General features: G+C 37.6%; 1 protein-coding gene across 26 annotated transcripts in view; it reads right to left on the bottom strand.

Moving 5' to 3' along the window:
* Positions 1-17306, bottom strand: part of EIF4G3 (eukaryotic translation initiation factor 4 gamma 3) — a 373903-nt gene that overhangs the window by 69104 nt on the left and 287493 nt on the right. For 14 of the 26 annotated variants that reach the window (XM_073007734.1, XM_037999538.2, XM_037999569.2 and 11 more), the window contains 4 exons: positions 13144-13277; positions 11260-11379; positions 10363-10473; positions 3907-4077 (listed from right to left, as the gene is read on the bottom strand). In XM_073007734.1, the coding sequence (XP_072863835.1) occupies positions 3907-4077; positions 10363-10473; positions 11260-11379; positions 13144-13277 (536 nt within the window). The remainder of the gene's footprint in view (positions 1-3906; positions 4078-10362; positions 10474-11259; positions 11380-13143; positions 13278-17306) is intronic. The other 12 variants (XM_073007735.1, XM_073007738.1, XM_073007739.1 and 9 more) reach the window with 1 other exon arrangement.

Raw genomic sequence — 17306 nt, 5'->3', positions numbered from 1 at the left:
CAAGGCAGGAGGATTGCAGGAGGCCAAGAGTTCAAGACCAGTTTGGGCAACACTGCCTCTAAAAAATTTTTAGGCCAGGCGCAATGGCTCACACCTGTAATCCCAGCACTTTGGGAGGCAAAGGAAGGTGGATCACTTGAGGTCAGGAGTTCCAGACTAGCCTGGTCAACATGTGAAACCCTGTCTCTACTAAAAATACAAAAAAATTAGCCGGGCGTGGTGGGGTATGCCTGTAGTCCCAGCTACTTGGGAGGCTGAGGCCGGAGAATTGTTTGAACCCAGGAGGTGGAGGTTGCAGTGAGCTGAGATGGCATCACTGTACTCTAGCCTGGGTGATGCAGCGAGACTCTGTCTCAAAAAAAAAAAAAAAAAAAAAATTGTAACAAATTAGCCAGGTATGGTGGTCCATGCCTATAGTCTCAGCTACTTGGGAGGCTGAGGTGGGAGCCTAGGAGGTTGAAGCTTCAGCGAGACACCATCGTGCTACTGCACTCCAGCCTGGGCAATAGATTAAGACCCTCTTTCAAAAAAAAAAAAAAAAAAGCCTGAGATGGTAGCTCATGACCAGCCTGGGCAACAGAATGAGACCTGGTCTCTACAAAAAAATTAGCCAGGCATTGTGGCACATGCCTGTAGTCCCAGATACTTGAGAGGCTGAGGAGGGAGGATCGCTTGAGCCCAGCAGATCAAGGCTGCAGTGAGCTGTGATAGTGCCACTGCACTTCAGCCCTGGTGACAGAGTGAAACCCTGTCTCAAAAAAAAAAAAAAAAAAATCATTTCACTGTAACTAAATATCTAGTTGATGTCCACTGAATTTTGTGTTAGGTACAAATGAAGCACAAAGCAGTTATTGCCTTCCACAGGATCAAAATCTAGTTGCAGGGACAATACATTTAAAAACGAAGTGATAAAGCAAGTACTAGGGTTGATTAGAGGCCAGAAAGGGGAATAGTTTAGGTACATGAGGTCAGAGGCACTGGATTAGTCGAGGAATGCCTTTAGAAGGAAATGAGGGCCGGGGGTGGTGGCTCACGCCTGTAATCCCACACTTTTGGAGGCCGAGGTGGGCAGATCACCAGTTCAGGTGATAGAGACCATCCTGGCTAACATGGTGAAACCCGGTCTCCACTAAAAACACAAAAAGTTAGCCAGGCGTGGAGGCACATGCCTGTAATAAACTACTTGGGAGGCTGAGGCAGAAGAATCGCTTGAACCCCGGAGGCAGAGGCTGTAATGAGCCAGGATCGCACCATTGCACTCCAGGCTGGGTGATAGAGCGAGAGAGAGACTCCATCTTAAAAGAAAAAAAAAAAAAAAAAAGAAGGAAATGATAATTGGGCCAGATAATAAAGGATAGAAAGAGCTGGCTAAAGGGAAGAAAAAAAAATAAAGTAGATATCTGATGAAAGAGAAAACACTTTAGGAAGGAATCGTTAATGAGGATTTTCTAGCCTGCTAATTGAGAGAACACGCTGGAAATATCAGAAGACTAGCTTTCTCTGGTTGTGAGTGAAAATGACATATTGAACGCTAGGTTAAAAAGCTCGAATGGAAAGACAAAAATCAGTGTTTCAGGTAGATGACTCAGGCAGCCTCAGTAGAAATGTTAACAGAGGAGAAAGAAGAAAGAGAATGCAGGGAATCCTAGGGGTAGAAGCCCAGACATGTCCTGAGGCAATGATTTCCTAGAAATGCTTCAAGAAGATGAGAATAAGGTCATCGACAGTGGTCGTTCATAATGCTGATTTAAATGATTTAATATAGTAGTAGGAACATAAGGGAAGGCAACAAATCAAGTCCATATTTAAAAGAAAGTGTCAAGAAAAAGAAGGTTGTACTGGCTCTGTAAAGGAATTTTAGTAATTCTCCATTGGATTTATTTTATCTACTTACTAAAGAAAACCTATTAATTAATGCTACCTCATATCAAGATAATTATTCTGTTTCTGAAATAAGACTTAATAATGGAAAGAACTCTGTTATACAGTAAACAAGCAGATTACAAGTTATAACAACTGGACTATTCTTTCATGACGTTTGACAACTTTTGAAGCTTTAGTTTCCTCATATGAAAAAAAAGGATAACATCTATTTCCTCATTATAGGTACAGTAAGAATTTAATAAAGTAAGGCATTAATCCAAGTGCCTTAAATACATCTTCATTGTCAATGATGAAGATCCAGTAGGAAGTTTTAACTATCTTCATACAGGCCATTTAGGCCCATTATCATTAAGTATTTCTCAGGGAGATTGGAGAGAGGGACAAAGAAGGTTTTTTTTTTTTTTTTTTTTTTTTTTTTTTCCTCCAAAAAAGGTTGAGATATGTTGAAATGGAGAGAAACGTAGGGACTTGATCTCAGCAATGTGAAGAAGGATGTCCTTAGGAACCCTGTGGCAAATGTTTGGGGATAATCACTACAGAGATAAACAAAAGCAAGCCGCCAATTACAGTTTGACAGCACGGCTAGTTGACGGATTGCTTCATCTTCATCTCTGTTTTGTTTAACTACTCTGCGGGTTCGCTTATTTACTGAACAATTATTTACTGAGAATTTACTCTCTCGAACAGTGGTCCCCAACCTTTTGGCATTAGGAACTGGTTTTGTGGAAGGCAATTTTTCCACAGACCAGGGTTGGGGATGGGGTTGCGGGGGGAAGAGGAACGTGGTTTTTGGGATAAAATTATCCTACCTCAGATCATCAGGTATTAGTTAGATTCTCATAAGGAGCGTGCAGCCTAGATCGCTTGCATGTACAGTTCACTCCTATGAGAATCTAGGGCTGCCACTGATCTGACAGGAGGTGGAGCTCAGGTGGTAATGCTCTTTTGCCACCACTCACCTCCTGCTGTGTGGCCCAGTTACCAACAGGCCACCGACTGGTACTAGGGGTTGGGGATCCCCTGTTCTCTGAAGTTACGTGATGGAACTGAATCAGAACGATATCTAAGGCCCACGTCCACTCTCAGGGACATCATCATACTGAGCACTTAACCAAGCTCCAGGAACCATGCCAAATGGTTTATATTATTTCATTCAATCTTAACACTGGCCCTATGAGGCACTCAATGTTTGTAACTTCATTTTATAGTTGAGATTAAGAACCTGCCTAACAGAGTCAGGATTCTGCCTCCAGACCTGGAACTTTGAACTGCTACACTTAACTGTTCATGGTGAGAGAAAAGATATATAAGGAATCAAGATGCTCAAAAGTTAGTACGTGATCTGTGATGCTTAGCTCCGGTACAAGTGTGAATTTTAAGAGACTCCAGTTTTGGTGCCTAAAAGCAAAAGCATCTGAAGTCGCAGAGGTAACCTGGGGATAGGAATTGACATTGTGTATAAAGCAAAAGATGAATAAAGGCTTTATATAATCTGACACATAAAAATTAATTTTGTGTCAATAAAATAAATCCATTCAATTTATCCTCATAATTCTGAGGGCATGATATGCATAAAAAGATTCAAAGAATTAAATTTTATTCCAAAAGCCTTCAAAACAAGATGAGTTTCTAAATTCTAGCTTATTGGCAACGAAGGCCTGACAAGGAACATAAAGCAATGTAATAATTAGGATAAATAGGATAAAGAGACTCAATCACTGAGAATCTAAAAATGCATTTTAAAGAAAAGCAAATATTAACTTAAGCCTGAATTACATAAGTCTATGACACATGAAACCTCTAGACCTGGAAACTATTCTGAAAAAACACACAAAAAGCAATTTCAAGAGAAAACAGTAAGTTGCCTGGCATCCATAATGGCTTTTAGAATAATTCTTTTAATAGGAAAACATTATAAAAAGTCTTAAACTGATTATCTCTACAAACATTAGCAAAGCAAAATAAGTTTAAACAAAATCAACATAATTTCAAAACAGTGTCAGGATATGCTTTTGTTCTCACCTGGGTTTTAATGTTTTCGGGATCATCGGCTTGGCTGTCTCGTTTTTGGCTGGGCTTCCAGGCATTTTCTGCCTTTTTTAGGTGTACATCTTCTTTTACAGAAACTGTGATGATCTTTCTGGGTTCTCTTCTTTGGCCAGGTTGAGATCTTCGTGGTCCAACATTCAACAACTAGGACAAGAATATTACAGCTATTCAGAGTACTTACAATTTATTGTCTTTGCTGTGCTGTTCAAGTCAAGCCTGATGACCACACCAAGCAAAGCTAGACACTCAAGCTGGATGTAATCTTTTTGCGGGGTTAAAAAAAACCACCTCAGAAGACCATCAATGTAATATTCTCCACCACTACAATTTTTGAACAAGAGGCCTTTTTGAACAAGATGTTTGACAAAGCTGTTACTTCTAATGAGAAAGATTACTTCTAACTGAAGCTTTATCTTTTATTAGTTGCATAACTGTGGACTGGTTACTTCAATAATTACAAATATTCAAAGGTAGTTATCATCACAATTACAAATCTGCTAAAATTGCGTTTCTACAATCCCAGGGTAAAATGCAAATATAACATCAACACTAAGCCTTACTGTAGATCATAAAATATTCCACTTGATATGTTGGGTCAGAAATACTAAAATAAACTCATTATGTATCATCAATGAGAGTCAAACTAAATTACTCCCTGAAAAAAAAAAATGTCTTCCTTTTTTTTGTCAGCTCTGTTCCTGCTGGATTCCCACTATACTCTTGTGTTAAAACCAAAGTATGTTGCCATGTTATACTGCCAGCGCACCAAGTAGAGATAATACAGTAAGTTAAAAGTTGCATTTTGTGTATCAAAATATTCATAACAATTACTATCTTAAATGCTTGGAAATAATTTTTCAAGGTTAAACATTTGGGTTGATACTAAGCTCTGCTACCTTCAAGCAGACCTGCTGCATGCAGACAACCTTTACTTTTTCTGATATATCATTCTTTTAGTGCTGAGCAAATATTGCCATCAGATTTTTTTTTTTTTCTTTCTGAGTTGTACTGAAGGGCTAGCCATTAGATTTAAAGAGAGAATAAAAACTTCATACAAAGCACATATAGATGAGAATCATTTCTCACTTAAGGCCCCAACACTGCCCTTTTGAATTCATAAAACACTTCAGAGAAAGAAGTACAGACTTTAATGTCATTTATTATATAAAAAGGCAGTTTCTAGGAGATACACAGTCTGGGGCCTAAGCTGCTAAGCTCAAACACCTTTACACATCAATCATTCTCAGAATTATTCCTTTATGCTTCACCATCTGCCCCAATTAGAAATGGTAGTTATCAAGAATGCATCAGGATCAAAAGTTAAGAGTTTCTGCAAAATTTCACACCAATCTTGTCAAATGCACCCAGCTAAGGATCTAAGGATACAGTACTGATGATATCTCAGACTATTTGATAAACATCAAAAACAAAAAACAAACAAACAAACAAAAACAGGTCAGATAAACCCAGAGGTATGAGACACATGGTATAACTGAAAGGAAATAAAGATCATCAGATTGGAAAAATGCCAACAGGGAACAGTTGTTAAACCAGACAGTACTACTATAAGAACATAAATTGTAACTGAAACTTTAATATAGTAGCCCAGACAAAACAATTCTGTTAGAAAAATGTAGCAATCAGTCGGCGCGGTGGCTCAAGCCTGTAATCCCAGCACTTTGGGAGGCCGAGACGGGTGGATCACGAGGTCAGGAGATCGAGACCATCCTGGCTAACATGGTGAAACCTCGTCTCTACTAAAAAATACAAAAAACTAGCCGGGCGTGGTGGCGGGCGCCTGTAGTCTCAGCTACTCGGGAGGCTGAGGCAGGGGAATGGCGTAAACCTGGGAGGCGGAGCTTGCAGTGAGCTGAGATCCGGCCACTGCAGTCCAACCTGGGCGACAGAGCAAGACTCCATCTCAAATAAAAAAAAAAGAAAAGAAAAATGTAGCAATCAAGTAATGCCTGATTTTTATAAATCAGGTTATATTCTACTGTTGACTTATGTGGATTAATAACTTATTAAATGGTTGGCTAAACCTCAGGTAAACAATTATATCACAAGATATTTAATTTAATCCATGCATTTATACATAAACATTGCCAAGAACAAATGTTTCTGGATGTAATGAAAGGAAATTATGTCAAAATCAAGTAAGAGCCATAGATGCACATTAGGAGACAAAGTCAGAAAATGCCCATTTCCAAACCCTACTGCAAACACCAATGAATAAATATGCCTTGAGATTTGAATGTGGAAAATGGCAATACGATTTATTCCACACCTCTTTACCTGTTCCAAGACAAATATGTGTGAGTCTCAAATGAGCAACACAGAGATGTAAGAAAGTAACAATAATGCTTCAAAGGAAAAAAAGCTTTGAAAAGCTAACTGATAAATTGTTAGTCCAGGATAAAATAGTTAAAATTAAAACCCAGGTGAAAACACCCATGAAAAAATTTAAAATTAGAATTGTATCTCTGGTTATAACTAAGATAAAGACACTGTTCTCAAATATTTATCTAGGTATTTTGAGTCCTTAATACATCTACTATATTTACAAATTCTTAGTATGTTCAATTAATCAATCTCTAATGCACCCATATTTACACTCTGAGAATGAATTCACTGTTGGGAATAGCAATGCCTGGAAAACTGTGGTGTAGTGAACTTAGGAGACAAAAGAATCAGACTCTAGAGAGTACAAATCTGCTATGTATGAGCAAGGTTACTGTAGGCAAGTCTCTTAGTTTTGTTAAGGGTTTTCATGTATACAATGCCAGCCCTACCTAAAAATGTTGTGATTATAGGATATAAACCATGTAAAAGGACCCTAAAAACTATGTTATCATCAATACCAAAGGATCAAAAGGAACTTTAAAAAAAGTGATATATAAACATAAACATTTCATGTCCCTTTTTGTGTGTGAAAAACTTAATACAGATAATCAAATTTATGGTATCCTTCAGAAATAGCAACAGATGATAAATGATTTATATACTAAACACACAAAAAATCTAGGATCCTGTGCTAAAAGCTATGGGCTACACAAAAAGAAATGACACCTGGTTTCTTTCTTTAAAAGACGGTACTTTAAGGAACTTTAAGATATAATGTGCTCAAGGTCCACAACGTCAAAACTAAAAATGTCAAAATCTGGGGTTGATTAGTGAGCCATTTTCTTTTTTCAGGCGATATTAAAGTTTGAATTTTTTTACCCACTGTCAGTTTTCAAAAAGGTATTAAGAAATTATACCCATCTCTGTTTTGTAATTTAATATACATCATTCCTATCTTATTTGGAGACTGTAACCTTAAATTCCACTGCTTACCTGGATAATCAAAGAAAATAGAATCAATATGCACTTACATTTTTAAAGAAGGAAGACAATCAAGTATTCCTTTAAAGAAAGATTTTACTCCTAGAATTTTTCTTTGCTCCTAGGATTTTTATGATTGATCAGTTTATCTCAAAAGTTAGTTAAAATAACTATAAATGGCAAATTACTTGTCTAGGTCCAATGCTCCTCTTAAGATACATTTTTTGGAGTGCTTTCTGTGATGTCCACAAAAAGACTACAAAGACAACTGATGAGTAATTTTATTTTATTTTTTTAAATTTTTTATTTTTTGAGATGGAGTCTTGCTCTGTCGCCCAGGAGGGAGTGCAGTGGCATGATCTTGGCTCACTGCAAGCTCTGCCTCCCAGGTTCACGCCATTCTCCTGCCTCAGCTTCCCGAGTAGCTGGGACTACAGGCGTCCACCACCACGCCCGGCTAATTTTTCGTATTTTTAGTGGAGATGGGGTTTCACCGTGTTAGCCAGGATGGTCTCGATCTCCTGGCCTTGTGATCCACCCGCCTCAGCCTCCCAAAGTGCTGGGATTACAGGCGTGAACCACCGCCGCCCCGCCCGTAATTTTATTTTAGAAATAACTAAAGACATGCTATTTAGTGGTAATTTCTAACAGATATGCACTTTACTATCCAGTGAAGGTCACTTAGCTTTGAAAACTACATAGCTGCATATGACATTTTAAAATCATTAGCATGCATTAAAAATATTTTATGGTAAGTCTGTTGTAGCAGTTTTTTTTTTAGACAGTCTTGCTCTGTCACCCAGGCTGGAGTGCAGTGGCGTGATCTTGGCTCACTACAGCCTCTGTCTCCTGGGTTCAAGCGATTCTTGTGCCTCAGCCTTCTGAGTAGCTGGGATTATAGACATGTACCACCATGCCTGGCTAATTTTTGTATTTTTAGTAGACACAGGGCTTCGCCATGTTGGCCAGGCTGGGCTCGAACTCCTGGCATCACGTGATCTGCCCACCTCAGCCTCCCAAAGTGCTGAGATTACAGGCGTGAGCCACCGTACCTAGCCTGTTGCAGAAAAGTTTGTATTAGAAGTCACGGCTAATTAAGACAATAATGGGGCATACCACATAGATTTTAATATTATTAGGTGATGATTAATTATAAGATAATTTGGAGAACTAGAAAAAGTTATTTGAAGTATGGAATCAGAAACTGCAAAGAGTAGGGGAGTAGGGCTGTTGCTTTTTTCCAAACAGCATTATTTTTGTTACCGTTTTTTTGAGACAGAGCCCCGCTCTGTTGCCTAGGCTGGAGTGCAGTGGTGCGATCTTGGCTCACTGCAGCCTCTGTCTCCAACTTCTGCTTCCCAGGCTCAGGCAATCCTCCCACCTCAGTCTCTCAAGTACCTGGTACTACAGGTGTGTGCCGTCATGCCCGGCAAATTTTTGTATTTTTTGTAGGGACAGGATTTCACCATGTTGCCCAGGCTGGTCTTAAACTCCTGGACTCAAGCATCTACCAGCTTTGGCCTCCCAAAGTGCTGGGATTACAGGCATGAGCCACTGTGCCTGGCCATTTTTGTTTCTTTATATGTTGATATTTATGTCCTATGACATTCCCATCTGTATCTATATCAATATACCAAGGTAAGCTGGGCAAATTAAGTGGAGAATGTCTGTTATCTAGGAGATAGGCTGGAAGAATAACTTGCCTTAAGGCTTAACATATCAACATTACCCTGAGAGATCAAAATTTCACTTAAAAAACTAGCTTCTGACATAGAACAAAACTGCTTAATAAAAGTAAATTAAATAATTAAAGTTGATATTTTTGGAGCTACTACAAATTCTAGATAATGTCTCACTTCTAGTCACATTACTCTGAATGTACCAGAATAACTCACTGATCTCACATATGTAGGTACACAGAGGAGTGGTATACACTGTGATAAAGTTACTTTTAAAAATTATTTTCTATTTTCAATAATTTAAAAGAGACGTCACTTATTCTAAACTCACAATATTTCCTTTTTGTTATAACTAGTTATTAGCAAACAATGACTAGCAAGCTGGTAGTGAAAAGTGACAATATACATTGGAAGAGGATTTATACATTTTGTGAGCCACCTATCAACAAAATTGGGCAATATGATAATAACCACAGATGCTATTATCCACAGAATATTCAAAACAGCATCAACATTATTTCAAATATTTGGCAAAACAAAGATATAAACCAAAACCAAAACGAACAATAATACAAATAAAAATTTCAACATTAAAAGGAAATAATATTGAAAAAAGGTATAAAATGGTTTCTAGAAAGCTGCTTTCTAAGACGTGCTGGTGAGGTAACTCAAGATTTAAAAAAATTTTAATTTAGTATTTCCTGAAAATAGATAAATGTGTGAGAAACAGAGTATCTCACATACACAGGTCTCTAAAATGGTGATGGTAATGGCTCAATAAACAGTATGCTTCAAATTCAGGTGGTTTTCAGTAGTTTTTACAAAGTCTACAACAGACCGTAGGCATTCAAGTATATTCTATCACTGTTTGGTTGCAGGAAAATAATCAAATAATTTAAATATCTACAAAGTGACATTTGTTGTCAGACAATGTAGTCTTATTTCAAAGCAGGTTTCAAAAGTTGCCATTTCAGAAATAAAAAGGTGATGGGGAAACAAAAAGCGTCACCTTACATAAAATGAAGTAACAGGGTGATCTGCAAATGTACATCAAACCCCAAGCTCCTCCAGAATGTTAGATTTATTGCTCTCTATGCCATTCTAACTTGGGGAAAAGAGGTACTCAACATCGCTGGCAACTTTCCCCATGCTTTCTGAATTCTACAAAGCATGGAGTAGGCAGAGTCTGCCGAATCTTGCACAGTGCAGTGCCCCAGCACAACTCCACTGGTGATGCCACTTCCACCGCTGAAGAGCCTGCCACTGGAGGTGTAACAGCAATCTGCAGTTTACCGATACTGTACTCTTTTGTACTTGTCATTTGTTCAAATTTTGACTTAACAATCAATAGTAAATAAAAAGAGTGTAACAGAAAATATTGTAACACCAGAGACTATTATTACAAAAAACAAAGTGTTCAGCGCACCCCTAGAGGCAGGCTCTTCATGGGTGGGTGTGACATCGCCAGTGGAGGGCAAGTTGGGGCTTTGCTCTGTTCCAGAATTGGCAATCCATGCCTGCTCTGCACTTTGCAAATCTGTAGAAACAAAGACAAGACATGATCATTAGCTGAATGTCATCAGAGATCTCCAGTATATCAGGACACCTCAAAGCAAAACAGGAATCTTATCAAGGTTGGCGCTCTCTATATATATATTTTTTCAGAGACAGGGTCTTGCTTTGTTGCCCAGACTGGAGTGCAGTGGCATGATCATGGCTCACTGCAGCCTGGACCTCCTGTTCTTGTTTTGTCAGCCAGACTGGAGTACAGTTGCATGATCATGGCTCACTGTAGCCTGGACCTCCTGGGGTCAAGTAATCCTCCCACCTCAGTCTCCCGAGTAGCCAGGACTAGGACTATAAGCATGCGCCAGCATGCCTGGCCTATTTTATTTCTTTTCTTTTCTTTTCTTTTTTTGTGGTAGAGATAAAAAATCTCTCTTAGTTGCCAGGCTGGTTCTGAACTCCTGACCTCAGGTGATCCTCCTGCCTTGACCCCACAAAGTGCTAGCATTACAGGCCTGAGCCACCATCCCCGGCCATGGTTGGCACTATTTTTAAACCTATTTGCAGGTCACCTCAATTGAAAAAATAGGGGAAAAAAAAATCAAGACCAAATTAATGCAGACTAGCTTCTGTCAAGTAAAAACAACTCAAGTGTATTCTTTATTTGCTTTAATATGAGTATGGAAAGGATAGTCTTTGCCTCTTCTTCTTCTTGACTAGAATCAACGAATAAAAGCTGCTGTCTTGCCATGAGGTAGGATTTCATGGAGTCTGTGCCAGTGTCTAACTAAGTGAGTTGCAGGGAACTTGCACTTACAGGCACGCCTCTTCCACCAGGTGTCTGCCTTCCAAAATCAGCAAAGGCTGGTGTAAAGTCTGGTCCTCGAGGCAAAATCCGAGGATCCAGAGTTCGCATTGGCAATTTGGGTTGGTTGATCTGCATGAAGAAGCAAAAGAAAGCTTAATACATGTTCCAGAGCATTCCCTGCCACAAAAGATAACAAAAAATTTGACTGAAAGGTTACATCAGCTTAAACGGTAAGCACACAGTAAGCATCAGCTTTGGAACCAGCAGAAGCCCAACCTCATCCATGGCAGGTTCTCCTGGGCTATCCTTAGAGCCATTAGGCTAAAACAATGGTTTTCCGACACCCTGAGAATGATTTAGGCCTTAAATTTCCAAGTAGGGGCTATACATAATCAGTAGATTGGCTCACTAGATACTGAGGACCAACTGAAAGGCACAAGACATTTTGAGATCCTCTACGCTAGCGTCAAATTTTAGAAAAAAAACAAAAATATTCACCAAGACATAGAGCACTTGCCTATAGGAATCCTGCTACTGCTCATTTTAGTTTTGATGCTGTAGACTTATGGTTAGTAAAGAATGTATTATGAGTGGACAATAAGTCTTAAAGGAGATATGTTTCATGGGTGATGATTCATTTAAAATTTCACTGTCTGCCTTGTTAATCTGAGATATCTGACTTTGAATAAGTATGTAATGTGACTATGGACGACACAAAGTTAAGCAGACCAGTGAGAAGTCAACTAATTAGTGTCCAAAGCCATAAACAGATAAGGCAGCAGGACAGGCAGAAATATTTTCTAAGAGGATAATCTAATTTGGTGGATATAACACTTGACTTCTGAGGTACTGAAGTAGCCTCAAATTAGCACCATTAATCAATCATTCAGCTGTCCTCACATAACTATCTAGGAGAGAAGACTTAGATACCACCAATAGAAGTAAGAAGACCTATTGCTATAAGAAAGTAAAATAATATAAATGAGTTCTGGATAAGCAGCTCCTGGACATCTTTATTAACCCATTTATGCCGGAGGCTGCAAATTTTTTTGTGTGAAAAATCAGATCTTGGTTATGACCTTGAGCAGTAGGATACAAATAACTCTCACAAGCTTAGCACTCCAATAATGAAACACTAGGCATAAATCAGTTAAGAGGTAGATATGATTCCATAAGATAGTTAATCTCTACATTTTACATTTTTGTTCCTCTACAAAACAAGAATACTTCAAGCTTAGTCATCAGCTCTGGTTTATCTTTGATTTCCATAAAATTACTTTAGTAGATCTGACTTTACTCCTTTTAATTTAGTAAACAAATATTGACTGTACTAATTTGCTGTGTGCACCATTAAGATCAGATGCAAAGAGGAAGGATGCCTGTTTGCACAAGATTGGGGAATTCAATCACTGGAGGTATCTATCAGGGAAATTTTGAGATACATATTATTTGAATCATGTTGACTCTCACTTATGTTTGATCTGCCAAATACCTTCCTAGATTTCTGACCTGTCCTCAATGCCGATAGAATTCCATAATGAACTTTTAGAACAATGAGGAAAGACCTCTGTATCAAAGTAGCCGTATGTTTCCCCCAACAAACACAAAATTTTTATATCACCAAAAAACAGCCATAATAAGCAGATAAATCAATTAATAAACATAAAAAAAAAAAAAAAACAGTCCAATATGGGCCAAATCCCAAAATGACTGTAACCTATAAGAAACTCCAAATCCAACAGTGTTTAGGGAAACAAATTCTTAAACATTAGATATTTTTATATCATTTGGTCTAACAATTACTAAAACCTGCTCATACTTCACATATTTGCACTTATAGTTAAAATCAGTTCCCACCAAAAAGAACTAGTTTTCTCTGAGTATGCAGCTTACCTTGTCAAGAACCACATCACTGATAGGAGGCAGGCCCTCTGGTTTTTGTATACAGGCTGGCATGAACTGGAAGTCCAGCAGAAACTCCCTGTCATACTGCTTCTTACCTTCAGTATCAGTAGGCTTCCAGGACTCTAGAAAGAGGAATACAGGCAGACAACTGTTTGTAGGACATTATATTATATATGTCATGCATTGCAAAACAACATTTCCATCAACAGCAAACTGCATACACAACGGTGGTCCCATAAGGCTATAATGAAGCTGAAAGGTTCCTATTGCCTAATGACACTGTAACTATCCTAATATGGCAGCACAATGCATTATTCACATGTATGTGTTAATGGTAGTGTAAACAAACCTACTGTGCTGCCAGTCATTTAAAAGTATAGCACATACAATCAAGTGTAACACATAATACTTCATAGTAATAAGAAATAACTATGTTACTGGCTTACGTATCTACTACACTATACTTTTTAATCACTAGAATATATTCCTTCTACTTATTAAAAAAAAGTTAACTGTAAAACACCCTCAGGCAAGTCCTTCAGGAAATATTCCAGAGGAAGGCACCGTTATCATAGAAGATGACAGCTCTATGCATATTATCGCCCCAGAAGACCTTCCAGTGGGACAAGATCTGGAGGTAGAAGACAGTGATGTTGATGATCTTGACCGTGTATAGGCCTAGGCTAATGTGTGTGTTTGTGTCTTAGTTTTTAACAAAAATTCTTAACAAGTAAAAAGATAAATAATTTTAAAAATAGAAAAAAGCCTATAGAATAAGGACATAAAGAAACAAGTCCAGGGATGGTGGTTCACACCTATAATCCCAGTACTTTGGGGGCCAAGAGTTTGAGACTAGCCTGGGCAATGTAGTAAGACCTAATCTCTAGGAAAAAAACTCTTTTTAAATTAGCTGGGCGTGGTGACGTGCAACTGCAGTCCCAGCTATCAGGTGGCTGAGGTGGGAAGATCACTTGAGTCCAGGAGGCTGAGGCTGCAGTGAGCTATGATTGCACCACTGCACTCCAGCCTGGGTAACAGAGTGGGAGATTCCATCTCAAAAAAAAAGAAAAAAAAAAAAGAAGAAAAATAAAAAAGAAAAATATTTCTGCATAGCTGTACAGTGTGTTTTAAGCTAAACATTATTACAAAAGTAAAAAAGTTAAAAAAATTTAAAAGTTTATCAAGTAAAAAGGTTACAGTAAGCTAAGATTAATTCATTATTAGAGAAAGTACAAATTTTAAAATAAATGTAGTGTGCCCTAATGTTTTTAAAATCTACACCAGCGTACAGTAATGTCCTAGGTCTTTACATTCACTCACCACTCACCCAGAACAACTTCAAGTCCTGCAATCTCCATTCATGGTAAGTGCCCTATACAGTGTAACATTTTAAAACTTTTACATAGTATTTTTACTATACCTTATCTATGTTTAGTTATATTTAGATATACAAATACCATTATGTTACAACTGCCTACTATTCAGTATAGTAACATGCTGTACAAGTTTGCAGTCTAAGAGCAGCAGGCTATACTATACAGCCTAGTTGTACAGTAGGCTAGAACATCTGGGTTTGTGTAAATACTCTTTTGTTTGCACAAGGAAGAAACTGCCTAATGATGCATTTCTCAGAACAAATCACCGTCATTAAATGATACATGACTTACATCCCCTAAGAGTACAAAACACTTTCCAGTATTTATCTCTTCATGAACAAACACAAAATAGAAGGGAACAATGAAATACAGTCAGGAAATATTATGTGAAGATTTTAAACCATCACTTGTTCTTTCATCCCTTCTAAATACCTTTGAGTAGTAAAATAATCTAAAGCAAGTAGGAATTATTTCACATACACACTAAGCAACCTTTGGCCAGGGACATATAATAATCCTCACTAAATAAATTACCAAGCCCTTAAATAACTAAGAAATAAGAAACCTGATAAAACCCTTGGCTTCATGAAAACGGATAGTTTGGTTGTTCACTTGGAAATGTTATTTTAGAGAAAAAAAAAAAAGCAAAAGGACACAAAACACAGAAACAACTTATTTAAGATAATGAAATGTCTAAGCAGTTAGATACTAAGTTTTCTTCCTTGCCTGTAATTTTATCTTAAAAAAAAAAATCACAGTTTTCTTATTTTAATTAATAAAACTCATCAAAATCAGACTCCAGATTACTTCCTGATAGCAGATTGGATCCTCTTTATATTAGAGGTTCCTAATGTGTAGGTTATAGACCCACTAATGGTCTTTGAGAATATTCCAGATGTTTTCCACCATATCTTTATTACCTATTATATTTATTAAAAAGTAGACAGCGTATTGTGATCTAAATTTCAAACTGTTTTTATTCCAATTACTACTGTCTTTTTTCCAATTACTGCTGTTATATATTACAACAGCAAGAGGTAGTTGGTCAATTATAGTCAGGGCCTATATTGTAAAACTGATGGATGAAAAGAATTAAAATATAATATGAAATATAACTAACAAATTATGCAATATACAAAATGTTAAAACAAAATAAAGTAATATGAAAATATAATTTACATAGTCTAAAAATAGCAATAGTGTTTCCATTTTCTTAAGACACACTGGCGATGGTTACAAGTACTCTGTGACCTGGTACAAACCTAGATCTTTTTCTTTATTTTTGAACACAGTATACAAGCCTAAGTTGACAAAAGCAATTCAGTACACTCAGTCCTAGGGTTTTTTAAAAAAACTTTTACAATAGCATAAATTTACAGTTTCACAAAGCCCATTAATAGGAGTTTACTGGTAGTGAAAGATCAGTATATCAAAGTGGTAAGGGCTGGGCGTGGGAGCACTTTGGGAGGCCAAGGCAGGAGGACTGCTTGAGCACAGAAGTTTGAAAGCAGCCTGGCCAACATGGAGAGACCCTTCCTCTGTAAAAAATAAAAAATAAATAAAAGAATTTAAAAATAATATAAAATAAAGTGATAAGTAATAGTCATTGGTTTTTAAACATCTCTGACTACAACTCACAGTAAGACATAAAATGACCTCACGACTCAGGAGAATCATAAACACATACATAACTACAAAGTTTCTAAACTGATACTTATTCTCACTACATGTAATAGACTGACATTTTTTAATTATATTATCCTTTTTTAAAATGTTGGTTGTGACCTATAAATTTCATAATCTATTAAATAGTATTAAACTCAATGGTTTGAAAAACACCTATCTAGGTTATCTTTGAGGTCTGGTATTTTACATTTGAACCCTACCTCCTGCAAAACTTAGTCTAGATGTGGCAGACTAAGGAAAACTTCACCTACTCCAAACTTTTTTTTTTTTTTTTTTTTTTTTTGAGATAAGAGTTTCGCTCTTGTTGCCCAGGCTGGAATGCAATGGTACAATCTCAGCTCACTGCAACCTCTGCCTCCTGGGTTCAAGCGGTTCTCCTGCCTCAGCTTCCCAAGTAGCTGAAATTATAGGCATGTGCCACCGTGCCCAGCTAATTTTGTATTTTTAGTAGAGACAAGATTTCTCCATGTTGGTCAGGCTGGTCTCGAACTCCCGATCTCAGATGATCCGCCCGCCTTGGCCTCCCTAAGTGCTGGGATTACAGGCGTAAGCCACCATACCCAGCCCAAACTTTCTATCAAAGGAACCATCTTTTCTCACAGATCCACACCAAATCTCTCCATATATCTCAAAGTCAGTCACGGTTCATATAGTATTACGTCACAGGTTTAATGCATTTGATGGTGTCTTAAGATAAATCCTCCAGGGTTTGTATTTGTTTACCATATGTTTATCAAATATATTCCTTATTTACTTGTTTATCATACAGATTTACCGCAGGGGACCTCCCATATTGCAGGTACTCAATACCATGTTTCAGAGTTCAGTTCTACAGAGTGATTTCTGTCAACAGAGTTCGAGTCTTACGAAAGATGACTAACGCCATCTCAAGGAATGTGGTAATATCTCTATATCCCTTTCAATTAAAACAAATACAATAATTTTTAAAATCAAACTGTACCCACTAGCCTGGAACTGATTCCCTCTGCCAGATGCTCTTCCACTGCCAGTAAAAGGGGAATACCAGTGTCGGGTATCATTTACATCAATACAGAACTCTCTGGATTTGCTAGTCACTAACTTAGGCTT

This window comes from Chlorocebus sabaeus, chromosome 20, assembly GCF_047675955.1.
Source record: "Chlorocebus sabaeus isolate Y175 chromosome 20, mChlSab1.0.hap1, whole genome shotgun sequence".
Classification (NCBI taxonomy): Eukaryota; Metazoa; Chordata; class Mammalia; order Primates; family Cercopithecidae; genus Chlorocebus; species Chlorocebus sabaeus.
The sequence above is the reverse complement of the archived record's forward strand: the minus strand, read 5'-3'. Positions and strand labels throughout refer to the sequence as shown.